Raw genomic sequence first — 27,766 nt, 5'->3', positions numbered from 1 at the left:
AAAAAACGTATGACATGATAATTGCATTGTTTGTCTCCCACTTGGAGGCAGCCAGAACAAAGCAAAAGAAGAGAGTGAATATTGGACTTACATTCATCAGGCAGACAGAAGAACAACTCTAAATGAATGATAAGGTCAGTGTTTGTTTTTTTTTTTACAGCTTGTTTTGCTGCCCTCCAAAGGCCAAAATATCAATTAAGCTGCTTTAAAGAAGTGTTTCACTGTTAGAAATATAAAGACACGGAAAAACTAATTTACAGGATATAACATGTCAGTTTGGTCAATTAAAATACATCATAATTAGAGTTTGGATCATTTACATTTCAGATAGCGTCACTGTTTTTTTTTTTTTTTCTCACCGTGGACCTACAGCATGGGATTTTGAAAAACAGTGAATCTTTGATCCCCTGTCTTTGATGTAGTGTTGCCCACATATAGAAGCATGTTTGGTGTGGGTGATGCATGCCACTGAAGTTCTCTATCTGTCTCTCTGTGACAGGGGAATCATTTCTTGTGGCGGTGCTCAGATATTTGCATACATGATGAATCGAGGCCTATTTTAGTGGCCATATCTGATGCATGGACCGAAATATACTCAGCAGGTGACAGGCAACCATATGCCTCAAATGCCATGGGGTCCTGAAGCCGGATCATCTCCAAAGGCTAACTGGCAGGTCTAAGTAGGGACGGCATTAATACATATTATTCACAAAGAGCATGATTGAACAGAAAAATGTGCCCGGCGTGTACCCAGCTGCTTTGTTGGCACACGGCTCAGCCTCTGCCTGGGTTTCAAGACTGAGCTTGGATTTAGCCATGCATTCACTGAATTCCCCATGCAGCTCTTATTCATTCATTCAGGCGCAGGCTGGGCTGTACCAACAAACTGGTATCTGTGTGTGTGAGAAAGAGTGTGTGCATTTGTGCCAGGTTCTGAATAGTTTTGTAAATCGCAGCAAATTCAGTTTTTTTTTTTTTTTTTTTTACAGTAAATGTTTATTATTCAGACATTCAATGGAGGTGATTTAAAAATGCCTCTTTAAGCTTTATTAACTGAATTATTGTAAAGCTGTTTTTACACAGAGAAGCTCTGGCAGCTGATCAGAATGGGTTTGTCAGGAAAATAAAGCCTTTGACCTTTAATTTACTCTGGCTTATTGCAGCACCCCTTTGTGTACATTTTCTATTCTTCCTACTGAGCAGAGTTGTAGGATTTTAACAATTTCCACTGGGCTTCATTTATAGATTCATTTTGACATGTCTTGGCCAATGCAAGCCAAGATTAGACACGTTTCCTGTCTGTAACTAGGAACAGTGACAAGCACGTCATTGATGTTCTCACCTGCTGCATGAGTGTTTCTGCTTTCCGTTTTACCTTCATAAACATGGATACATTTTTTCCATAGCTTGCCTCCCAGCCATCAGGAGGTCAGCAGGTGCTTCGGCACTCCCCAGATGTCTTTGGTTGACTCAAGCAGTGAAATGTGATGGATATATTTAGACGTACATCGCCCTCTACAGGCAGAGATGGGAAACGTTTTTCAGGTCAAGACTTAACCTGGAGCACAGACTCATGAAAGTCAAACATTGTGTCATTAAAAAACACTCTTTCTCTTAAATGGTGATTTACCCATTGAAAGTGTCATCAACAATATCATTAACAAGTGGCAACTATGGGTGAATAGGACAGATTAGATTCAGTGTAGAAATGACCTTTATTGTATTTTGGTAGTAGTTTATTTTTCAAAATGAACAAAGCATTTTCTAAAGTTATTGACAAACATTTTATAAAATGAAGACTGAAATGAATCTAAAAATGTACATTTGCTTTCACGGGTAAAGTTACACATTTTGTACTTTATCTGATTCTTTTCTCAAACTACTAAAAGAGACAGTCAAGGCTGAACAAGCAGTAGGCAATACATTAAAAATCTTTTAACAAAATTATTACAAGATTACAATACAATTAAAAAGATATATTCATGTATTTAGACAGATTACACCAGTATCATTGCTGGAAGAAGTGAATCTTTGGGGAGTGATGGAGCCTGTAAATATGGAAAATGTGACACAATTGATGACAAAACTAAAATGATGTTTATTTCAGTACAATTAACTGGATTCATATTCCATGAACAAAAAATTCACATTCACCAATTATTTTCAGTCTGACCTTCACCGTTTGTCGGCACGCCAAAAGAAATTTGACTGCAAAACAATTGAGAGGGAGATTTGCCATTGATTTTGTTTTTGTTTTGTTGGTCTATTTCAATTTAAATAACATTCAGTATCATGTAAACTTTCTATTAATACATTCATGCTATCAACTGAGGTAAACTTACGTGCTGTCCTCTCAGTGGCTTGCTGTAAAAATCAGACTGCAGTGGTTGGCTTCCTCTTCGACTTTCATTCACGGTGACACCTGGGGGGGAAATCATCCAACATGCACAGCTGAACAGAGAATAGTTCAGTAAAAGAAAATAAAAGCCTCCCATTTAGTGCAAGTGAAACTCACTAGATCAAAACACGACTCTGGGGATTTATTTAAATAACACTTCCCTGAGGATTAATTCCCCACCACTGCAACTGGGACTGCAGAGACTACAAAGGCATGCAGGCACAGGTTTTCTCTGTGCACACTGAGATAAGTTTTTAAAGACTCACTTGGCGTGTGATGAACGATGTTGATTTTATCTGGGGAGAGAGAAGAGTTTCTAAGCCATTTACAGTATACAGTTTAATACAGTCATTTGTAAGGTAGCTACTTGTTTCACTTTAACTTTTACTGCGCTGCATATTATTTATTTTCAGGTTAAAGTTCCAGGAAAGCGGAGCTCTGTGGAGCCTCTCTGTGATGACAGCAAAGTCTAGCCCACATATCCAGGATGGAGGAATATTTACCATAGACACTGTCATTGTTCCCCTCTCTGCTGTTGATGATACTGGCTCTCAGCTGACTCAACTTCTCCTGCAGAGACAAACATCAGTGCATCCATTTACTTACACATTGTAAGGTTTCCGTAAATGATATGCTTTATATTTGAACAAGCTGAGGAAAGATTGAGGCTTTGTAGTTGGATCATAAATCTTTTGATGCCTTCATGGAGGTACAGTACACAACTAACTGTCTGCAGATGTTTAAATACACACATACACATAATACAGCCACTGCAGAGTAAAAGAGTGAGGGCACATATTGCATTGTTAAACTAGTAGTTTTTGACTTGTGAGTCCCTATAAAAAGCCAGTGTCTGCTCTGAGTCACAAGTTGTTAGCTGCCTCAGCAGCATGAGTGTTTTCTCTGATTGTTTCATTGCATTGCATTTCATTATCTCACCACCCCCAAAACATGTCTGGAGGAACCTGACCGCTGGTAGTCCTGGAACCACTAAACTTCCAAACTGTATTGTAGTTAAAACAATCATAGGAGTCATTTTTCTGTGTAATGAGTATTTTTACATTGTTGTAAGTAATTTATATTGTAGAAAAAACAACCTATGGGACTGTTTCACAACCTCAGGACTCTGCAGCAGTCATTTTGGTGGGAAAGTGGATTACAGAGTTACATTAATGAAAGCTTAGTGCTATTTAAGTTTCAGTAACCAGTGACAGTAAGCAAGCATGCACAATACCAGGACCCTGAAACTGAAGCAGCTAAATAGAATATTCAATCATTCAATTTGTGCTTTTCCTACTGTGAAATGTCAAAAATGTTTTCTGTGAAAAAGGCCTGTTCTGACAGTTGGAGGCCCAAGACTTCAGTGCAAATTCGTTATAGCTGTCTGTTGTAACATGTTCTGTCTCCCTGCCAGCAGGTGTCCTCAGCTCTTCCTATCATTGCATTGCATCTGATAATCAACAGCCTGTGCACCTGTCCATTGTTCCTAAACTCTGCCAAGACTTGTTGCAGCCTACATTTTACAACTGATTTTCACTTCCATCAAGCTTCCATCAGTCAGCTAGTAAAGGTAACTACTTGAGTCACTGGCTGACACAGTAAGTAGAAAAATTAGTTGACCAATTACTGATCGGTTTTCTTGGCTGTTTAACAGAAGTTTGTGCCAGTGCCACATCACCCACACCTGCAGTCCCATTTTCCTGTACTGTGAAAGTAATGTGTGCCACTCGCCTGATTTGCAGACAAGGCAAGACAAACAGCGGTAAGTGGTTCTTCATCACTATCTCTCCTCTCTGTGAGGCCCTCCAAAGATTTGGGGCTATTACTGAAAAGTCATTTTCTTGATTCTAAGGTAAATGTCTTCCTATACCTACATGCTCTGTTGTGGGACTGTTTTCTATTGTGGGGTTGTTTTGTGGGTTGGCATAGCATGAGAAACAGATGGTAATAGTTTTATTAGGGTTTGGTCCTGCATGCTTATTCATTCCAAGTCCAGTGTGAGTGTGATCACAGAGTGTGATAGTCCTACTTGCTGGATAGCATCCATGCCCTTCTGAGCCCTCTGCCAGTCGCTGAAACGCTCTAGGGCCTCGTCTACAGTGAGTGAACCTGCCTTCACCCTCTGCTGGAGCTCAATGAGCTGCTGAAGCCCGTGTATTTGGTTTGGCACAAAGGTGTCGTATGTGGAAGAGATGCTGTCTTCTCGCCCGCGTGCTGCAAAGAGCAACAACTTTATGAAAACATCTGCTGCTTTGGTTGATCAGAAAATCAGGCATTTTTGGTTCCAGGCTGCACAAAATAATCACAGCATGTTGCTAGATTGTGTATATATTATCAGATATTAGACAGAAATAAGAAAGTACAGAGTTAAAAGTGACTGGTACTGTGTTTTTTCACATCACATCAGTATTGTCAGTGAATCATGAGGACAGTAAGTCATTTTCTGGGTGACTGTGATGATCTATGGACCTGTCACTTAGTGTCACCAGTACAGAAAAGCAGACATATTGCTTTGTACTGTATCTCTGAAGGTCCTCAGTGTGCCAGTTCTTTCTCTCTTTCACTCACTTTTCACGTTTTTCAAATCTTCTTGGCACCCGACTGTGTTTAAATGCTCTACCTGCTCTTTTTATAGCTTTTTTACTGTTTGTGTGCCCATTACTTTGCCGCTATAATGACTCATTTCCCTATGGTGATCACTCCAATTTTAATTAATTTAACAAAACACCACATATTATCTAAGAGTGTCACTATTAACTGATACCATCCGGACAGGTAATTTCCAACAGGAAAGCATGAGAGAGAGTCAGGAAAAATCATTGGCTCAGTAAAGGCCCTGCTGTTACGAGTAAAAGAAAATTACATTCTGCAGATCTCAAAGTGATAATACTATTCATGTCCAGACAGGGGAAATTCAAACACTTTTTTGGCTATCAACTATAGTATACAATGGTAGGAGCCAAAGTCTCTCATACTTTGTTGTTTTTGACACATGCTCCAAAATTAATATTCAGATGAAAACTCTCAAGTCTGACAAAATGAGGACATTCTTGAGATCTAAAGATTACAGTGTGTACAAAATTATTGCTAGGTGAGGTTGATGGTAGATACTGAGCTCTATTTCCCACCTATTTAATTAAAGCATTTAATGTATAAATATAAATACCGCAAAATCGTTATAAAGTCTGAGAAAATACCACTTGGATCCTCTTGAAGCAAAAGTGTCAGGTTTGATCTGATTCTCATAGACTGCTAATGTCTAACAGGAAGCTCGGGGTTGTGGCGATTGAAAGTCATGGGAGTTAACAGGGCAGGATTATGAACATTTCTGAAGCTTTATCCATTTCAGAGAATCTCAGGATATTACCTCACACTTACCTTGTTTGGTGGGAAGTGAATACAGATCAGCATCACCCTGTGCTGTCTTCTTCTTCTGGAACACTGTAAACACAGTGCAGTTATCATCATATTATCATATGAAGATAATATTACATAGAACATTCATTTATTGAAATGAAGTGTATAACTTTTAAACAATTTTCTTGACTTTACCTTCACTGAACACATTTTGAGGCTGCTGTAAACCAGAATTGATTCTACGGAGCCTGTGCTCCTGTACTTTAACTCATTTTCCACAAGATGGAGCCATACTCTTATTCTAAATGCATTAACCTGGATTGTGTAAATATCCAGTAGATTTAAAAAAAAACTACTACTCATTCAGAATACATAAATATAATGGAATCTGAATATCTGTGAAATCGCAGTGTGATATTTCAGAGCTAAAATCTTGGTTTCTCTCGGAGACAGACACACACATTCAGCTCTGGATTGAATTAGACGCCCTGAATGATGTTCTTGGTTCGGTAGTAAGCGTTCAGAATGAAAGGCTACACTGTTTAGCTGTCAGAGGCAGTGGAGCTGGGGCTGTGTGACCAACGCTGGATTAAAATTCAGCATCCACACCCTGCAAGATAATCCTCCCTCTAACTACTTCCTCCATGACAGCATCTCTCTTTTCCACTTCATGTTCAGACACAGCTTCTCTTTTCTACCTTGCTCAAAAGACAAGTCTGGCTTTCTCGCATAATTCAGAATGAATTTGTGAGTGGAGTGCTGCTCTGGATCTGTCACATGACTGTACCTATTACTTTCCCCTGCCTTGGAGTGTGTGCATTGCCCTCCATGTAGTTTACATGCCCAGTAATTCCTCCCTGTGCGATTGAATTTCATTCACATTTCAGCGTTTCAGTCTCATTGAGCTCAGGACGTCGCTGCTAACAAAAGAAAACTCCTCATTATTTCCACTTGTGCAGTGTTCTCCAATAACTGGCTCCTCGCCTAATCCTCCACCAAGCCTCATCTCTCCTCTCACATCTCTCACTGCGGCAGTGGGAGTGAGGAGCAAAATGTGATCCTTGTGTGGTTTGAAGCTCCACTGTCTCAATAGATGGAAACCTCAAAATCCCTCTCCTTTCTCTCGTGCGCTCTGGGGACAAGGACGATGGAAAACATGTGTAATGACTTATTTTGGCTGACTTGGCCTTGGTCTGGCCAAGATTGGTTGCAGATGGCAGCCCCGGTAGTTCCCTCTCCGTTACTGAGGGGATGGATGGGATGCAGAGAGTTCAGTGGTGCACTCAATTTCTTTGTCGCTTTGTAAGTCCCATTGGGAAGAGAGTTGGCTCATTGGATACAAACAAGCTCAATAAAAAGCTGCATAATGGGGGTTGTTGTGCAATTATAGTCATTTTTGTGTGTTTTGAACGCACAAGTGATAGTTAGTGAAGGACGGATGTAATATTTTCTATGGGAATAACAATTAATTGCGGATGCATGTGTTTGCATTTGCAAGATGAAAAAGGGAAGTCACAGCGGTTTTAATGATTTATAAGCCTTAATAATACCAGTCACTTTTGGATGTTTCATCTTCATGAAATATTCACACTGCTGAAATTGAACAGTTAGGAGCTGTCGGCTCTTGATGCAGGCACATGGGTCTTTCTCTTTCCTCGCTTTTGTTTGTTTTGCAGCGGGGAGCGACTGTGTTCTTGTGGTTTATGGGATCAAAACAAACTGCATCGCAAAAAAAAAAAAAAAAAAAGGCTCAACACTCTATTCAGCAGTACTCCACTGACAACGGCAATGCACATTCCAGGCACTTCCTCCCTCCCACATGATCTCCCAAACTCCCCTTCACATACTGTGCATAACTTAGTGTTGTTTTTACTCCAAATCAGCTCTATCATATCTGTAGTTTGGAAGAAAGGGGGAGAGGACGGAACAAAAGACTAACAAGTCATCATAAGTTACCTTGAGCGATGTAAGGGGTTCTGTCATCCAGCTGGGTGCTCTCAGGCCGAGGGGTGGGTGCTGGTGGGCGATTGGCAATAACCGCTGCCTTTGTAGAGTTCAGGATGGTGTCATATTCATCATTCACCCCCAGTGGAGCATAGACATCCTCCACCTCCTCCCCTTCATCCTCTCCTTGTTGCTCTTTCTGTACTTCTGTGGTGGAAGGATTCCCTAATGCACAAAGTGTTTACTGCTTGAATGTCATGAAGTTCTGCATGCTGGTTTTTGCCACTGTTATTTCACAGCTAATCGGAAGCAACGCTACATGGTGTGCCCATCAGCATGAGGAAAATATTCAGTGGTCGGAAATGAACAGCGACACAGCATAATGATGTACTGGAAAAAACCAATTCCATTATGCCATCCGGCTTTCCTTTGTCCTCCTTCCACTTCCCATTCACCCTTCACTCACCTGCGGTGCTCATCACTTCGTACACACTGGCATCGCCATTGTCCTCACCAGAGTTGAACATGTTCTGCAACAACAGAGCACGAAGACATGTTTTTTAATGCCTCATCTAAATCATGAAGAAACTGCTCAATACAAGCAATTTAGAATTCAGGGGAAGCAGTGTTTAATCTGCTATGCTGAAGCTGGGTGTTTGCTATGTAACAGTGGATTTTCTTTGTCTCAGTATTCATGTATTTGACAAATCTCAATGCAATGCGAGTTTGTAATTTGGGTGAGAATGTGGATCTCTCCTTGGTTGGCTTCCTGTAGGCTCATTTTCTCACCTCTATCCTCTTTTCGAGGCATAAAAATGAAACATAAAAGCGGAGGTGACTATCTACTAACCACTCTCTAAGCTCTGTCACACTATAGACAGATATCTGCCTCCATGCCACGTTTTAATATTCAGTGTTTTCATGTCAGATGTGACAAATGTTCAGATTATTAATTGAGGTTTCTCACCGCATCTTTTAGGACTTCACTTGTGGAAAAGCAATTTCAGGGCTATAGCAGGGAATTAGAGAGGTGTGCTGAAACCCTGCCTGCTGGCTAAAAGAAAGCAGTTTTCCTTCTGACAGCAAAGCTGCTGCCGAGTCGGCCTATTTGCTAATAGCATACTGAGGGACAGACAGGGGTATGATCAGGGTAATTATGAAATCAGACAATCTTCCCCTTTCAGTCCAAACATATCATTTAGTGAGCAATTCAAGACCCTTGGCTTGATATTTAGACTGCACCCATAATTAGAATGAGATACTGATATTAATGTACTGCCATATTTCACATACTGATACACATTTGAAGAACTGAGTTGTGTCATTCATTTGGAAATGACTTACAGTCAAAATTTACTTTCTATAAGTAATTTTGAAAGAGAAAACACAACAAGAAAATGCAAAAAAAAAAAAAAAGCATTAAACATTATGTATTTTAGATGAAATAAACTGTGTTTTTTACATTGTATGAACACAGCTGCTAAGCTGTATTGTGGATTTTGCATCCAAACAGATTATAGCAACAGAAGACTCTACCATAATACAGATGATAATGCCTGAGGATTACATTAGATCCCAGTGTCAGTTTAAGAGGATATATTCTGAATTCAATAAGAAAATCCCAGTCAATAATATAAATCTTTGCCGAATATATGAGAGAGCTCACTTTGATCAAAATATCCTTCATATAACCTGCCACGCACTGTGTGCAGTTTCCAAGCAACACAGCCACTCATGACTCAATTACAATATTACACTGTTCCTAGTACTGTAAATTACTTATTGGCTGCCACAAATGCATTACTTAACAGTAGAGGTTCATAACAGGCCCAACAGGTAGAAAGGATGGGTTAATTACCACCACAGCTTGAGCATTGAATTATAATAGTCGGATGCTGTGCTTAAGCGCAGTGTGGTATTTTCAGAAGTAATTTCTGGATAAGGGAGGGGTATTTATTTACTAACCGCAAATGCTAAATCATTTTACAGATGTCTGAAATTGCAGGAGCCCCAGGCATTCCAGACAAATTCAGTTTCACCGCTGCAATCCAAGCAGCAGTGCTTCAGACAAAACAGTGGGCATGATTTTGTTAGAGGGAGAACAAATCTCAAGTGAATCTAGTGTAGGATACAGAGTGTAAATCTGTTTTCAGCAGCTGAGGTGGTCGATTCACGGGCTGGCTAGACTCAGCTCTTAGTGCCAGCGTGCTTGCTGTCTTTTGACATAGTGGTTTCAGGATAAGAGTGTTTGATGCACGGCAGATTGCAGAGTGTAACACTGAACCCATCACTAAAGTGCCGTGCAGTCAAAATCTATCCAACTTATTTTTTTTGGCATGGGAAAATAAGAGGTGGTCAGCTCAGCAGGCAAAGAAATATTTCACACGTCAAACTATATTTACTCAGCAAAGTGTGATCTTCATCGTTTTCTTTTAACACCAACCATGTATTATAGTTGGCTGTTACAACAGCACTTAGAGTCTGCAGCCATGATCTGTGAAGCTGAACGTAAACACAGTGGCGAGCTAAATGCTAATGTCAGTATGCTCACACTGGAATTGCTAATATGATGATGTATAGCATGTATGTTTACCAATAGTTTGCCATGCTAACATTTGGACCACAAATCTCAACCTCATTGTGGCTCTAGAGGAAAAGTCAAGGGATCACCAGAGTCAGAGGGATGCGTCATTTAAGTATGACCGTGACATCCCTACAGCAACTCCGCAAACCTGACTAAAAAAACCTGACTCCAAGTGGAAAGTAAAGTTTTTCAGCAGTCCTGCTTTACACACACATTTTTCAGGATGAGAATGACCGTGTCATTCAAATGATAAACAAATCTCTGGAGCCCGCCGATAATGATTGTGCAGTTACTGACCAAACAAACATAACATGCAAAACGAGATCAGGGGAATCAACACATCCCCGGACTAGAGGGTAGGATGTCACCTAATTTGGCTCCACTGCATTTGGATAGGACTATACTGTACACAAACACAGCATGCAACACATAAATAGCTCTTTGTAGTCTTTGGAGGGCCTTACAGTTGCAAGCAAATTTGTATTTATCGAGCTGTGCTCTACATCTGAGAGCGCACTGTGAAATCTTAGTGGGAGCACAGAGTCCATCTAAATGCCAAGTGACACTCAGCCAAATTTGTGACCCAGTATTAAAATATTAAATAAGGACAATGTGTGTTTGTGTCGGTAATTACTATGAGCAAGCACAATATTGCGGTCTGAAGACATAAACATCGTACATAACAGTGGAGCATTTTCTATATTTGTATTCTAGTTATGCTCTCCCTGAATAATTCAGCTTTCCCCTCTGGAGCAGTTCACAGCTAATTAACAAAGAAGTGCGGTGCCAGGGCAGACTGGTGGATCTGACGCAGGCCCTGTGAGTGATTCACCCTGTGTATAAAGCAAGGGACTGATCCATCTAGGATTTATTGACAGAGTGCTGCTACACTGACGCCCAAATCAGTGATGCATCATGGGTTGATTAATTGGAGGTAGGGGAAATGCTGCAGATGAGTTAATGAAACCGCCTTGCAAAAAAAAAAAAAAAAAAAAAGAGAGCAAGAACAAAACCCCACCCTGCAATGGTGACTCTCGTATACGCTTCTAGTATGTTTGTAGTTTTCAGCTGTCAAGATGAATTTTAATTACCCTCCAAGAAAACTGAAAAGAAATGTCAATTGCTTGTGTATGTCGAATCTGTCTGTTATGTTACATCTATAGGCTTGTTGAAGTCCCTGTAGGGAGAAGTCTGTTTGACTCTGCTGCTCCCTGTCAGCTCAACTGACTCACTGAAGGTTCACAGAGAGCACTTCAACTTACTAGAGCAATCTGATCAAACCCTGCTCCATTTGCAGTCACTCTCAATTAGCATTGTTGCTAGGAGGATAAATACATTTGCAACAGCTGTTGGAGTGTCTAAATTTCCCACGAGAGGGAATTCTCCATAGGCTGATCCGAGCCACGAGAGAAAGTTAAAAGTTGTCTGTATTATAAGAGAGGAAAGAGAAAGACATATTCATATGAATGAATGTCTGCTACAAGCTGGTAGAAGATTCAACAGCTTTTAAGGATCAGTTCACCCAAATTACAAAATTACCAGCAGGATCAGGGGTACAATAAGTATTCGGTTTTCCATAAAACGGGGTGAACATACGAGTGAAAATGGTAGCTTATTTCTTAGATTGTGCACATCTGTAACATTTGGTTGAATTTTTGCAGAATGCAACAGAAATTATGTGGAGCTTTCAACCTGCCATCTTAGCTATACCTTCTGGTGCATCATGTTTTTTTTAAACGATAATGTCCTCACTGCCTAATGAAATTAGTATTGCAAAGAACATTATGATTCTAGTGTCCTCCAGGTTTATCAGATAAAGGGATGTGCATGCATGCACGAGATCTATTAAATGTGGATTGCCACTCATTAGCCAGTGAGTGGCAAACACTCTGCTCTTGTGTTGCTGTATCTACACAGTGAAATGGAAGGGTGAGCAGGAAGAGGCTCTCCATATTAACATGAGAAAATGGCAGCCATTATGCAAGAAAATCTCAACATTAGTGGCTGCATTAATTGTTTGAATGTATGCTGACGACCTGCACTGTGAGCCATTGTGCACGCATGAACAAACACAGCCTTTCTAGTCTCTGTGGGGGTGTTCCATTAGGAACCTCGCAGGCCAAACATATTCAGGGCGAGAGGAGGGAGGGTTATCATCCATCCACTAACTGAGCCATGAGCTGGATGTAAAGACACTGGTTAGGAGGGAGTGAGGTCACCCCTGACACACAGGTCACTCTCCCTGTTTTCCATCTCTCTGTCCTCTCCATTCTGTTCATTATTGATGCTTTATTGGTGCTGCACCACATCCCCTGGCTGTGAAATCTCAAGAGCTCAGGTGAATCTTGTTGTTTTCCTCAGCTGTCAGCAGGTAACTGAAAACTATGGAATTCTTTTCAGATGATATTCCATTCCATAACTCTATACAAACTAATAATGTCATTGGGTGGTTTTAATTAGCTCACAAATCACTGAACATGAGAAGCTGTCATCAGATATTGACATTTTGAGAAATGTCTTCATCGTATGGAGGGTCAATAATGCTAAAACAATATTATCTAGCATCTTGCCAAATGGAGGAGGGTGAAAATGATCAACAGTCACAAAGAACACTGAAAAACAATGGAATACACTGTAGATAGAGTAAGATTTGAAAACACAAATGAGGTATTTACCAGTGTTTCCTTCAATAAGATGTGAAGCTCGGTGTGGCCGTGACTCCTGGCAATCTCTGTGGGAGTCTGACCGTGCCGGTTGGCTGTGTGCAGTGCTCGCTCAGCACCTGGACACTGCAGGAGCAGGCTGGACACGCTCTTGAATCCATGCTGGGCAGCAAAGTGGAGGAGTGATGGTACATCTGCATGGTGGATCTCTGATGTGAACATTTGATTAGGCAGGAAAAGGGATTTTCAGAAGCTGTCAGTACTAACTCACTAAGTGCAGTTAGGCCTGAAAACGAGCAGCTCAGTATTTGTACATATAATAGACCTTGACATCAAATATTACACCACTTAAATTACTTCCTTTCCGGGTGATATCTTGAAGCTGACCTGATGTAATGTGAACACTCTGACACACCCAGGAGAGTCGAAGAAAGACAGCTTGGAGGCACTTATTGACCTGTTTGTCATGGAAACATTTCCCTGTGCCCTTTTTAGCAGAGTTAAGGATCAATTTCAGTAGCTGATGAAGCCATCAATCTGCCACATAATGAGCCAAGAAATAATGAAATGCCTTTTTTTTCATAGTGGATAATGTGCGTCATACAACAGGAATGTATTCCAACTGCGAACAGTATGGTCAGTCCACATTGTTGCATAAAGACATGGTAAGAGGGAAAGGAGTGAATTAAATGCACATTCTGTTGTGGTGAGGCATTAGCATAAATGTTGCTAATTTCTTGTATTTAAAACAGGGCACCATTTCCATTAATCATCACCTGTTAACCTGTTATAACATGTAACAGTGACACTTTTCACACTGTTAGGAACTGTTCCTGGGTATACCTTGCATCCATTCATACTGCAAGTACAACTCATTTGGGATAAAAACCGTGAAGTCAGCAAATAGTTTGTGACAGTATCTTTGCTTATATATTTTTAAAAGTCTAAATAAAATTCAAAGAAAGTTGCACCAGGTTAGGTTTTTTCCCCTCAGTGTGATTAGTCAGCAGATGTTTTTTCAATGTAAAATCCAGAGTAAGCAATCCTATAGTGCTGTACCTCTTTCAGGTGTGTTTTCACACTGCAGTGCCTGAAAGCCTCCAGTGGGCATTCCCTCCAGCAACATGGAGGACAACTTCTCATCCAACTTGTCCACAGAGGACACCTGAAGAGCCTGGAAACCACAGAGACTGACAGTTTGCACGGGTAGACCACATTTTGAAGTACTTAGTTGAGACAAGACTAGAAAGAAAAATTAGAGAACCCTTTTCTCACCACCAACACGAGCAAATTACTGAGATTTGAATTTGATGAAAAAACAAAAGCAGCTCCTACAAACAGTGGGAGGATTTTGGATTATATGGTGAAGACAATAAAAATGTCAGGTTGAATATAACCACACACACATCAGAGTGCTGCCTTACCAGTCTAGACTTTAAGTTTGAAATTCTCTTGGCAAACTCTTCTCTTGGCATTGCTTAAGTTTGCCTCTTCAGCAAAAGCAACCTAATCAAATCAAGTGTTCGTGACTGAAAGAAGGCTGAACCTGCCTTCTCTTCAGTTTTCAGAGAGGAGACAGTACACAGTAGCACACATAAACATCAGCAGTAATATGCTGATTCAATTTATCCTCTGTTTTTCCATGCCTTTCTAATGGCTTCAAGTTGATCGATTATAAGCAGTGTTTTAGGGCGCCAATTGACTAATTTCTATAACTGAGTTATATAACTATGAGTCACTAAGTATCATAACACATTCAAAGTACCTCAGAAGAGTTACTTTTTTTGAGGAGCGAGCGAATAGAAGAGCACTCAAATGGGTTTCCTACATTACTAAATCAATGATTGACTAGAGTTATTTGAATATATTTGCAAGTTTGTGGTATGCTCACGGCTCGTTCTCCTCAAGCAAATGAACACTGTATGGTGTTACATTTACTTTTGTTTTTACGCTTTAATCTAATTAAAATGTAACTTTGTTGTTTTTGGTAAGTTTGTGTCACCCTGTTGCTCAAAGTGCCTACGTATAGGCAAACTCTTCCCTCGGACAGATGCATTCATTAAAGGGGCACTCAACCGATTTTATGCATGAAGTTCAGTTCACTCGTCCCTAGGAGTGCTGCTCAGTCTGTGAAAGCAGCTGTCTAATGTTTTCTGTGGCTCTACATGGAGCTGTCTGAAGTTTTGAAAAAGAACTTGGATGACATCAGTAGCAGCAGGATCCAGTTTTTCAGGAGCTTGACCCAAACAAAAAATCAGGATAATTCTATCTCTACTGCTTCAATTTTGACCATCCTATTAATCTCTTTATTTGAGCTTTATGGAAGTGTAACACTAAATTGCTGAAGTACCCATTTAAGAGGCTGAGACATCTTTACTTTGATCCCTAGATGTTAAACATCAACAACAATAGATTGCACATTTCTCATAATGCAATCCATAGCATTTTTTCGTTTGGCCTTCCCTCCCTTGTTAACATCCTCATCTTTAAAACTTCATGACAATGTTTGTAATGCTGACTTTGTGTAAAACAATTGTAGTCGCAATTCCCAAACCTAAACACCCCTGATTTGTAACCAGTAACCTTTAAGTGTAAATTAATTAATTATAAAACTCAGATGAGGCACAAAAAATGGATATTCTTTGAAGTGAAACAGCCTTTAAAAACTCTACCTGACACATGAAATCTATAGGGTCTGCTATCCTCGACAGAAGGTAGGTGGTCTCCTCCATGTTGCTGTAGTACTGCAACTGTGCGTTGCCCAGTGACACTCCATTTCTGTAGACGGTCACTCGTACGTTTCCTGCTGGAAAATCTGCGACATACAACATACAGGAACTATACACAGGCAGGATTGAACCTGATTTTATTTAAATTGCTTTTTTAAGTGGAGATATAATCTTGATTAGTATTTCTTTAATCATACACTAATCATTTGTTATCATTTTATTCACCTGGTGCATTGATACACAGGATTCGGTCATTCCAATGGACAGGCTTCACTCTTAGAGTCTGATTTTCAGCAGTAAACTCAACCTCAGCGTCATTGCCAGGCACCTCATTTTTCAAAAGAATGAACACCTCCACAGAGCTCTGCCAAAGAGACAGTACAGTGAACTGCAGTGTAGCCAATGTTTGGGGTGCTTTATGAAAAAACGAAATGGCTTGCTACTGACTCAATGAGTGTCTCACCCCGCAGAGAACTCTGGAAGGAACGACTAGAGTTCTGCATCTGACACTGTGGGCTCCAGTTGACTGCATTTGTTCCACCTTTTGCTCTGATCCTGATAGTTTACATGTCAAGGGGTTGACATTTGCTGCTGTGGTTGACACACCTATAAAAGATAAGATTAGAAAGATAAGAAAAGACATTAAACCTCATACTGAATTATGTACCAGTAACATCTACAAAATGTGTTTCAGATAGCATAAGCAAGCGAGGTGCATTTTTATTGTTGCTTGCAGCATAGTGATGGTCCATCCAACTATTGGATATTGGAAGAAATTCAATAACTAATATAAAATTAGGTACAACAATCAGTTTAGTGCTAATTAGCAAATGTTAGCATGCTAACACACTAAAGTAACATGGTGAAAAAGGTAAATATTTCACATGCCTAGCATGATAACAGTGTCAAACATTAGTAGTACAGTATAGTGCTAGCATGTTTAAGTTGTTGTTGTGAGGCATATTAGCATGATAACCTCATAGCCTCAGAGTGACTAGCATGACTACAGAGAGTTTATTTTAATCCCATTATATTACATTAAATTAAAACCTATGTGGTATGTATTGTGATGCTGGCAGAGTGATTCAAATAGAAACAGAGAGGTAAGAGCTCTTGTAATTTTCATTTTTCATTTACTGTGGCAGTAACTCAGTGTTGATTTACTTTTTATGGCAGTTATAAATTCAAATTCTACATTTTAAATTCAAAGTTTACTTTCTTTTTCTGGCCTGTACAATAAAACACCTACATGTCTGTTGCATGTGCTAAGAAACAAACATCATCATTTTGTATGAAAAGTGAGGGCAATTCTGGGCTAAAATATAACTGTTCGTGGGTTCCAAGCCTGAACCACTTCACTGTATCAGTGCAGTGAAGTGATGCAGAGTGCACTTGAATTTGCATGGCTCACGATCAGTAATCAGTGATGGCCAAAGAGGAAAGACTAGCTATTTGCATCAGATGTTCCTCTTGCGCACACACACGTATTTAAATACAAGCCCCCTCCTCTGCTTTATGATTTTATACAAACAGCGCAATTAGGAAAAACAGGGAAGGAGGCAGAGGATAATTGGCAGGGCAGATGAGAATGTGCCAGAGATGCACAGTTCCACCAAAGATCTCTCTGCAGCTGGTGCTAAAATATATTGGATGTCAATCTTCAGCACAAACAATTCTCAGGGAAAAAAGTCGGTAAACAGGTTTCCAAACTGCTGCTCAGGCATTCTCACAAATAATGAGCATTCTTTCCCCCCTCACATTTAAGGCAGAGAAACAGCGAGGGCATGTGAAATTTTTTCCTTAAGAAAGGGCACATTTAGGAGGGTGATTGTGTTCTGGGTTGTCAAGCCTGAGATGCACATTATGTCTACATTTCAATCTGTTTTACTCCTCATATATTAGAAGATTTGTCAGTGGTGTTAAATAAGGAGAGTCTGATTCAATAGGCTGCAATTATTTTCTTATAATGGTTATGTTGTTATAAGCTGTTTCAGTCTATGTGTTCATTGCATGTTATAAACAAGATAAAAAATTAGATTAGAAGAGCAGTGTTTGTAATCTGTAATTATTTTTTTTATTTATTAGAGGTAGGATAATGCATTACAGGTTTTATTTTATATTTTTCACTTTTACTTTCCTTTCTGTAGTACAGCCAGCACTAAATCATATCTGAGGCCAAGATAATCTCACATGGAGCACAGGACAAAATTGTATCAAGGTAGTCGGGGATCTTTTGGGGTCCTCAGAAAAGTGAAAATAAAAAACATTTTGGAGCTGATGCCATACCTTTTCTCACAATATCAGTCACAGTGGACAGGTACTCATGAGCGTCTTGTTCACTGGAGATCTGCAGGCACTCATCACCATTCAGGGGCACCATCTCAAGCAGTGGGGACAGACTTTCCACCCCACACAGCAGCACCACCACGTGAGCCGCAGGACTCAACACACGAGCCAAGAAGAAGCGTCGCATCTGGCAGAGACCCTCCAACATGCCTTTGGAAAGGATGAGGAGCTTGCAGGTATACCGGGCCAGCCTGAGGAAGTCATCCCGCCGGCTGGACACTGTAGCGATGTCATAACAGCACATCCCAGCCTCTGAGATGGGACCAGTGAAGACTGATTTCAGGTAGGTTGCCCATTGCTCTGCCTCAGTCTCATAGATGATAAGCAGCTCCTCACCTACAAGAAATGGGTATATATTCTGTTCAAAAAGTACAAAAACTCCAAAACAAAGTTCTGTGATTGCAGTTTTTGGTATTCTATGGAAAAACATTGACCCACATAGTGGAGAATGTTTCTGCTGTTGCTGTCAGTGCAGCATATTCAAATGTAATATACTCTATATAGAGGATGCAGTGAAATGGCTTAACTGCCAGAGTAAATGTTACTGTTGATGCTCCTTTATCATTAAATTAAATAAAATATAATGACAGTACAGACACAACTGTTTAAATACATTAATACAAGAAGAAGCCAAACATGGATTAAAATGAAACTTTGACATTTCAAATATAGTTCCAAGATATATTGCACCAAAAGTAACTGAAAAATGTTGCTCTGAGCATTGAAAATAATTAGAAATCCTCAAGACTCATATATTAAAGCAATTAATCATTTTCATTATCTCAGTAAAAATGTACGTAATAATGAACTACTGAATAAATAAAGCAAAGGTACAGCTTACCTGTCTGGCTCATGGCTGCAGTGCAGTTTGTCTCCTGGTCTTACTTTACAGTGACATGGAAAACAGCACTGCTATTGTCAGGAGGAGGTTGATAAGAGGGAGTTTCCTGCTACGCCAAAATGAATAAAGAAATGAGACCATTTTTTAATGGAACACAAAGCCTGCTCCCTGCCCTGGTGACAAGGAACAAGCTTTAATGTGGGGTTTTATTATTTAAAAAAACAATGTACATGTGGATGTACTCTGTGTGATTTTAACTTTCAAATTCACAAAACTGACTATGTGGTGTGGAAAGTTTGTCATCCAAGTTTAGCTAGCTGTCAGTATGTCACCGACACTGGTACCGCCGTGTCTGAAAAACAAAATGAGTAGTTCTAAATGTGTCGTCATGAAATATGAAGTTTTAAACAGCTGATGTCTAGATAATGTTTATTCAGTGAAGAGGGCTTCACAGCAAGATGAGAAAGGTCACAGTGTGTATAATTATAAAGTGTTGTCTTGAAAAATTAACTTTGAGAGGAGAAGCTTTTGAGTGATACCATATTTTATCACATATTTCTGTGGAATATAAACTACCAAAGCTGCAGTGGAAAATTATATCCCAAAGTGATAGCCATGCTTAGTATTTTATAATATCCCATAAAAATAGACACACTAGGTCTGTAAGTAAGCAAACAAACAAAACCAAACAGCAAATAACAAACACAAAGGTCAGTGACAAGCAGACAACAGGTGAATGAAAGTGAAAAACTGGAGTCATAGATTTGACCAGAGTTTAATTAAGTCTGCAGAGCCATCAGTGTAAAGCAGAGCACTGGAACCTGAGGCTGGAACCAGAAACTAATGATCTGGTGTGAATTTCTCCACTACAGGCAGAGATAAGAGGGGGTGTGGGATGTTCTGACCTACACACACACACACACACACACACACACATACACGCTCGCACGCACACACTGAGAGAAATGTAAAACTCAGGGCTTCATTAACTGCCTCCACCTGCCAAACAACTGACTCATACTGCCACACTAATGTCTCACAAATAGTAGTTTGCCACCAGTTATTCATTTATTTCCTTTGAGCTGCAGTGGGGTAACTGAAATGCACAACTGATAAGAAAATGAGGGGGTGAAAACTGAGGTCTCCTTCATGCAAATTGCTGGTGCCGTGTACCTGGTGACTCACCAGTGACAGATCACGCTGCTCTCATACATGCAGATCCACACACTTTGACTCAGTTACATTTTCTGTGTGACATAATTAGTGACATGCAGACAAAAAAAAGTTAACCATGACCTCAGATGAGATGTTGATATGCAATGTAAACAAAAAAGACTGAAACTGCAAATGTTGTCCTGAGGGTGGTGCTGGAGGAGAGGACATGATGTCATTGAAATCAAGAAGGTTTACCTCCATGGGACCATGAATATTCTCTGCAAATCTTATGGATATATACCTATGAAACTGTATGATATCATGTGGGCAACACTTTGTCCTGGGGGTGGTGCTAGGGGAGAGCTCTTGCAAATCCAAAATGAAAAGGTCAGGGGGGGTCACTAAAACTATCAAGGTTCATCCTGAGGGAACAATGGATATCCAGAACAAATTTCATGGAAATCTGGCCTACAGTTAGAATTCAAGATATCTTTTTACTATTACTGGTGTTTGCTAAAAAGTTAGAGAAAATTAAAATGATACAGAACAGATTATTTTGGCCCTGAGATATGGAAGCTAATTTCTGCCAGAAAAAGAAGAGGACGTTAGTTATGATAGAAATAAAAATTCTCATGATAAGGCAACGTTATGAGATATTACACTGTAATTTTAATTCATCTCATAAGTTTGAGTGTTTATCCCACAATCATGACTTTCTATCTCATAATTCTGCTTTTTTAAAACCTCATAATTATGACTCCTTTATCTTAGAATTTGGACTTTTTTTGGATTTTTTTCTTTTTTCTTGTTTTGACTATCATATTTCGATATATTATCTAATGAAGTTTTACTTTTTAACTAATGATTTTGACTTACTATTTCATAATTTTGACTTTTTATGTTGAAATATTGACTTTTTTTAATCTCATAATTACTATCTAATGATTTTAACTGTTTATCTCATAGTAAGGAAGGCTGTTCTTTTATTGGTTTTAGAACTAGCCAAAGGACTGCAGTTAAAAATTTGTCAGCTGGCAGACATTGGCACATTTACAGAAATGTTCAGTGCGCACTGTCCTCATAAATAAATAAATGAAATTAAGACTTACCATTAACATTTTTATTTTTTGTTTTATTTTTAACCTTTTATCATTTTCTAAGTTTTTAAATTTTTTCTGGCATAAAATCGGCTTCCATATTGAGAGTGTAAATTCTGGGCCCAAATACATTTTTAGTCAAAGCCAAATGTGTGTAGGGTTATTTTTTTGGGTGCTAAATTCAATTTATATTCATTTGTGAATATATTTTAAGTGAAAAGGCTAACTTGTTTTATATTTGTTTATTCATTTATTTAGTATGTTTACTCTGCTACAAATTTATTCTAAGGTTATTATAAGTAGTTCATACAGTTATTCACACCAGGCCAGAGTGACATAGTAACAAACCTTTGATAAAACTGAATATACAGTCAAACTGGCAGCCTGCTGCTCTCCACCAATAGGAAGAAGACGTGGATTTTGGGGCGGGTCCTTAAGGTTAGCATGTTTGACTGCACACTGCGCTCAGACAACTTGATACAGAGTAACAGTAAATCAGACAGAGCAGCTCCTACAGCACCAGCAGTGAAATTGTAACCCTGTTGCAAGTATTTTTGGCCGCTGATAGGACCGAGTGAGATCACTGCGGTCTCTTTTCTCGGATAGACTCAAGAGTTGTTCGGCAAGAGCAACGCAGGGAGCGTTTTCAGTCTCATTTCTGCTATATCTCAATATTATATCACACTGGAAATGTCCGAAAACAAGCCGAATGATGAACCGAAGTTATCTACGACGGACAGGGTGGTGAAATGTAAGTGTAATTTTTCATGGCACAGTGAATTGAGACGGTACCACAGCTCTCCCTCTAACCAGCAGAAGCAGACTTGGGAGAATTCACGGTCGTAGCAGCAAGCAACAGCAGCAGCAAATGTAGTCGAAATTTGTTTGCTGGCTATGGAGGAAGAAGGGTGTTAGCCGAGCTATGACAGCAGCAGTAAACTAGGAAGTGAGGGTAACTCCAGTATGTGAACCAGGGCAAGAATTTAGCTAGAAATGTGTCACATTCTGCCTGTGAGGCGTGGTGTAGCCGCTTGTCTGTATATACACTGTTTTCACCAGCTACGAATACAGCCAGCAGTGTGACAGATGCATGGTCATTTTGATTCATATACACAGTGCACAGCTTTACAGTATGCATGCAGATATTGCACAACCATTGCATTCAACCCAAGGGCGATTTTCCCTCATTTTGCATGCATCACCAAGCATAAATTTCCCAAGGCTTCTTTTTTCAGCATTGCATAATACTACTTGATGTCGTCTGCGTTTTGTAATCTCATATTTGGGGGTGTTCATCGTGTGCTTTTAATACAAATGGCATATGGGCTGGTTCTTCCTGCCTTCTGTGTTTACAGGTCTGACATTCCACCTTTGCAGTCTACCATAAGAATGCAATAAAGATCATAATCGAGTCGACCTACCCCGTGAACACTGCCCAGTTTCTTGCTAGTTGACATCTTATGTTGACTTAAGGGCAATTCTCCACTTAAGCTGCATTATTAATTCTATTTCTGTTTTTGAATACCAGTACTTCATGTCATTCTAAGTGAAATATCTCATGTTGGAAGACAAATGCAAAGCCCTTCCTCAGAAGTAAGATGACAAAATGTGTTCATTTGCACTGGCTGGTTTTGATCCAGCACTAGTTGCAACCATTATCCTCTCCAGCTCTAGTACATCACAACAGGCATGTGCAGCGATCACAATATGCACAAGCGCAGGAGGGAATTGTTGAGTAATTTTATTCAGGCTTAGTTGCTAGGGTTCAACCGGTTGAAATGATTAGATCATCTGTGACCATTAAACACTGGGATTTTGTTTAGGAAGAAAAGGCAATGTTGCAGTGTTCAAAAGACCATGACAGGAATCATTGACTATACACTATATTAAAGGCAAGCCTGAGCTCTGCCTTGTTATGATCTATCGCAAATATAGTTCCACTTCATTGCTTCCTTAGGCTTAGCTTGTGGCATTCAAAATGAAAAAATGTTGATCAAAATGATAGCTGCAATAATTTCTTTTCGTAGCAAACACCCAGGTAACCAGTTGTGTTATGGCCACATTTTGCTCAGAAAATGGGGTTGAGTGTTGAAAGAGAGTCACAGCATGTCTTGGGTGCTTTTGTAATGAATATTTCAAGAGATCATCTCCCTTCAGTCTCCACCAACTTGAAGGCTAATGAAAAATAGATATGACAAGTATGGGTTTTGAAGAGATTTAACAATATCACTGGAAGACATGCATCTGAAGCTACTTTTCTGTTTGTCACATGGCTGTTTTTGCGCTGCGGAGATGCCATTGCATTCCACATCTTAATACTGTATCCTCACTACCTCCCTGCTCCGCTCAGTGAAGGTCTGCTATGGTCTTAATCAGGTTAAAATGTATTGATTAGTCATTAGACAGGCTGCCAGGGAATCTGAGAGGCCAGTTTCTGGGGCTCTCTTCTAAACCTGGTGCTGAGATCAAGAAAGTAATTTATCTCATTATTCATTCATCAAGTTTTTGAGAAGTCAGTGTTTTGGTAATGCATCAGTATTATGACAACACAGACGTTGGCTGTGTACAAAGCACCTCTCCAAAATAACTGCAGGCTATATGTGTGAAGTAATTTGTTTTCAGCTGCCTAGTTTGCCCTGCTACAAGGTGTCAGGCCAACTTATCATAAGTGCTTTGCATCCACCTGTTTTCAAAATGCATTATCATAATGCTCCTGCAAGCCACTGCCCCATAGTAATTACTCCTAAGACTTTAATCGGCTGAGGCAGGAGAAGTTGCATAATTTTTGGCATGTTTTTATCCCTGACATAAATAAACCAAAAAATATCAGCAATTTCCAGTATATAACCATTAAATGTAGAAAACTCCATCACCTGTATGTCAGTCAGGTCTTAAATGTTGTCGTGTAGAAGTCCTACCTGTCAGCTGACCATTGCAGCTGTTTAGCATTCATTTTTTAAAGGCTTACCTAGTTAAGTAGCAGTTAAATAAGGATTATGTTTTGACTCGTGATAATCCTGATTATTTTGTCAGAGTTTGTGGTCATGATTTTTTGCTACAATTCTAAGCCATTTAGCTGCAGCTAATGTGTCATTTCATTATTTTGATTAACCTGTCGATTGACCTCTTGGTTGTCAGAGAACAGCCTATGGAAATATTCCAAAGCCCAGGAAGGAAAACAGCAAATATTTGCATCATAAACCAGTAAATTTAAGATATTTATGCTGAAAAACTACTTGATAATTAAGCAGTAGTTCAAATTGCTGATTAATTTTCTGTTGATCTACTAATTGATTCATGGGTTAATATTTTTTTTTTAGCTCAAATTAGCCACCATTATGCTGAATTTATTGAACTTCTATCTTAAATCAACATTTTGAATTTTTTCTGATACTACAGACTTCTGAATAGATAACTAATCCCAATAAACTAACTCTGCAAAACTGAATGTGCAAACAAAATCTTTCTCCACAGTAATACTGATGATAGTTAATCCTACTGCTACCCTTAGTTAAATATAAAATAAATAAACTCTTAGTAATATGGTCGTCATGGTGCACTCATGACAATGCCTGCTCTGCAAAGCAAAACGAGCTCAGTAATGGTGTTTTTCCGTCACCAGCTGAGAGGCAGGGCCTCCGAGCCCTCGATGGTGTGCCGGGTCCTTCTCTTTGAGTGGGGATGGATAACATCTGACATTTGACTTTTGAGGAGAGGCCCCCATGCTCAGACATGCGTGGGTTGGAGAGATGGTGGTGGTGACAGCGGCGCAATGCCAGCCACTGATCCCAGCTGGATAGCCGAGTCATTTATAGAACAGAACATTAAGTAATGCCACATACTTGATCTTCGCCTTATGTGTGATCACCTGCATACGGTTCTGTCTCATGTCATGGTGTTCCTTGCTTATCAGGTGTAAACAGTGTAATATGGAGATATAAAATTACCATTTGTTATGAATTTTCCTCAAGCTGTTGTCATTCTGAGTAATATTTCCTCATTAGCATGCATAAATCTTGTCATTAGCTTTATTTGCATGGGAATAAGATTGCTATGGGAAAGTTAAGTGATTTATAATAACTGCTGAGGCTGTTTGTAATTTTAATCCTGTGCCAGTCTGGCGTGTCTGTAATTTGTGAAGTTAGAATTTCTGTAGAAATAGTCTCATATTTTTGTGATGTCAGAGGTCCCTTGGTGTTAGCCAAACTGTGCAAATCAAATTGTCAGTAACTTTATCCTTAGTTTGCTTTTGGCTCATACTGTAATTTCTTCCTCTACTAGACAGTCTGTTTCAATCAAGAGCCAATAATGACGTACGTTTGCTGCTGTGTGGGATGGAGATGAAGCAAACTAGATGACGTCAAGCTGTCTTTATGCATTTGGGATTACAATATTCTTGGGTGGTTGCGAAGTACTGTGGCTGGCTGCCCAAAAATGTTAATGTTTTGGTGAAGATATGGAGATACTGAACAATCCTTTTTATTTTTTCCTCTAATGGGTAGAATTGATCTCTAGAGTTGAGTGAGCACAGCCATGTTTGTTTATCATCATTTTATCTAAAATTATTGGGTTCATATCTTATTTCATATCAAGTTGTTATTTTACTTAAATATAATATTAGAGCTGAGATATTTAGTTATTCATGGGTTATTTTTCAAGCAGAAATACCAAACAAATTCTCTAGTTTAACTGGTAATAAAAAATAAAAAAAAACTAGTTAAATGCCACCACAGATTCCAGCTAAATACAGAGGAGTTAGCTCTCCATAAACATAGAATTATGCTACAGGGGAAGGTGTGAAAATAATCTTGTCTGCGGTCTCTTCTGTGCTAGAGAAGCAGACGGTGGTTAATCACAGCTTGTGATTGGTCAGACAGCTGACCTATGAACAGGAGTGCTTGATCAAATGCACCATAGCAAACCATCAATATGAGGCCGAGTCAAGTTTAATTATTTGTGGAAGGAAGAACTATCATCACAATTATTATTAATTCTGCCGTCATATGACATTATCTAATCCACTTCTCATAGTTTACTGATTTGCCCTGTTAGATTGGCTGTGAAAGCCTGTAACTCTGTGTGTGTTTTTAACTTTTCTGAGTAGCATGTGAGGAAGTCTGGGTGCTGGTGGCTGGGGGGAGGACAGCCACCTCCTCCTCAGCACCTTTTGACAGTGGTCTACTCATGCAGCTCGACCTGGAAATGTCACCCACAGCATGAACTATGTGTGACAAGAAGATAACCAAACAAGCAATCAAAGCCTGTCATGTAGCTGCTTGCCTAGTCTGCTGTGACTTTTTGATAACAGTGTATTTCATCATGGCATAGTAGGGAAGACCTGAGCTATCTCTGTTGTGACATGATGCTCAGATACACAGTCTGTGGTTTTCTGAACCTGAGTAAGTGCACCTTTACCGCTCATTAGATTAAAGAGGAATTAGGCTCTGTTGTGGATTTAGGGCACAGCAAAGCGGCGGATTTGGACAGATTAAGCTCCATATAGGGGGATAAAGGCGGCTCTGCACAGAGGTTGTAATCTGACTCCATGCATTAGCTGCTGCTCTTGCTAATTCATGTGAACAAATGGATGTTGGGTCTCGATAAAGCAATAGGGGGAGAAAAACAGTTTACCTACCTTGGCATTTTTAGATTGTTGCTAAGCCTATGAGTGCAGTTTGGGGATTTGCAAGCCTTTGAACTCGCACTGTTGATACATTGAACTAGAAGTTATGTATCGTATATGTTGATGGATAGCATTTTACAGCGGCTTTGTACTGTTATGGCTCTTCATAAGGTGCCTTGCATGCACCACATGCACCACATTTTCCTCCTCAACCACCAAAATACCATTTTGCCAAAGACCAAACAAAAAAATTCCACTCTTGATTGCCTGTTCCCACAGTGGCATCCATGAGGCATAGATCATAATGTTGCGCTGTTGTATTTGGTAAAAATCAGCCACCATATAAACAGATCATCAGCATTTCCCATTTCATGGCTGGAAGACGCCAACACATGGGCCTTTTGTGAGCTACAGTGGCTAACAAAAGCCATTTGAAACACAGATGAGAGTCATGTCATTAGATCCCTCTCTGGAGCTAGTTGCTGCACAGTCACAAATCAATCAATACAGTGTCTACAACACATGTAACTGCACATTGGGCACCCAGTACAGTCAGTGTGGGGGAGGAAAGGCTAACCCAGTGAACTGGGAGCAACTGGGTTGCTGGGTTATATTAGAGGCCAGTAGAGTAGTAAGTGTGCTTTCTCATCTCAACTCCCACTCAGAGGGAAGAGCATGGAGAGGCAGCAAAGAAATTAGACTTTGTGGGGTTAGATTCAGAATGTACACACACGAGCATACCTGCACATTATCATTTTTTAGTTGATTGAAAAGGCAGATTTTCTTAAGAATTCAGATATAGAAAACCATCTGTCATAGGATTGTTGCCAAATCCAGTTTTGCAAAAAATGTATTTATCAATAGAAAATATATCCACAATTTTAATGATCAGTTAATCATTTTTAAAATCCTTTTTTTTGTTTTTATTTTTTTTTTTTGTTTATTATTTTTCAAGCAAAAATGCCAAACAAATTCTGTAGTTCCAGCTTCTAAGTTTTGCTGATTAGCAAAACTTAGACGTCTTTTTCG

The 27,766-nt window shown here is 39.6% G+C and overlaps 2 protein-coding genes across 5 annotated transcripts in view; one reads left to right on the top strand and one right to left on the bottom strand.

Annotated features, from left to right (window-relative positions):
* Positions 1-1,716: 1,716 nt before the first annotated feature.
* Positions 1,717-18,944, bottom strand: LOC108885951 (B cell scaffold protein with ankyrin repeats 1). The gene is made up of 15 exons (XM_051075881.1): positions 18,863-18,944; positions 17,962-18,357; positions 16,139-16,281; positions 15,901-16,039; positions 15,619-15,761; positions 14,006-14,120; positions 12,959-13,155; positions 8,166-8,229; positions 7,712-7,924; positions 5,777-5,839; positions 4,428-4,612; positions 2,902-2,968; positions 2,665-2,694; positions 2,343-2,422; positions 1,717-2,208 (listed from the first exon to the last, which is right to left on the bottom strand). Exons 1-15 carry the CDS (start codon positions 18,873-18,875, stop codon positions 2,176-2,178), a joined length of 1,881 nt encoding a protein of 626 aa, XP_050931838.1. The 5' UTR covers positions 18,876-18,944; the 3' UTR covers positions 1,717-2,175.
* A 2,628-nt stretch (positions 18,945-21,572) lies between these two features.
* Positions 21,573-27,766, top strand: part of LOC108893081 (protein phosphatase 3 catalytic subunit alpha) — a 62,155-nt gene continuing 55,961 nt past the window's right edge. For 2 of the 4 annotated variants that reach the window (XM_018690934.2, XM_018690925.2), the window contains exon 1: positions 21,575-21,865. In XM_018690934.2, coding sequence (XP_018546450.1) covers positions 21,805-21,865 — 61 coding nt within the window. In that variant the 5' untranslated portion in view covers positions 21,575-21,804. Of the gene's footprint in view, positions 21,866-27,766 lie in introns of all 4 variants that reach the window. The other 2 variants (XM_018690902.2, XM_018690917.2) reach the window with 2 other exon arrangements.

Source organism: Lates calcarifer, linkage group LG15 (assembly GCF_001640805.2).
Source record: "Lates calcarifer isolate ASB-BC8 linkage group LG15, TLL_Latcal_v3, whole genome shotgun sequence".
Taxonomy (NCBI): domain Eukaryota; kingdom Metazoa; phylum Chordata; class Actinopteri; family Centropomidae; genus Lates; species Lates calcarifer.
The sequence above is the reverse complement of the archived record's forward strand: the minus strand, read 5'-3'. Positions and strand labels throughout refer to the sequence as shown.

Excerpts from the sequence above, each read along its gene's own strand:
- LOC108885951 (XM_051075881.1), bottom strand. Across the intron at positions 15,762-15,900 it reads CCTGTGTATCAATGCACCAG|ATTTTCCAGCAGGAAACGTA; the intron begins GTGAATAAAATG and ends TGTATGTCGCAG. Across the intron at positions 14,121-15,618 it reads CTATAGATTTCATGTGTCAG|GCTCTTCAGGTGTCCTCTGT; the intron begins GTAGAGTTTTTA and ends TGTGGTTTCCAG.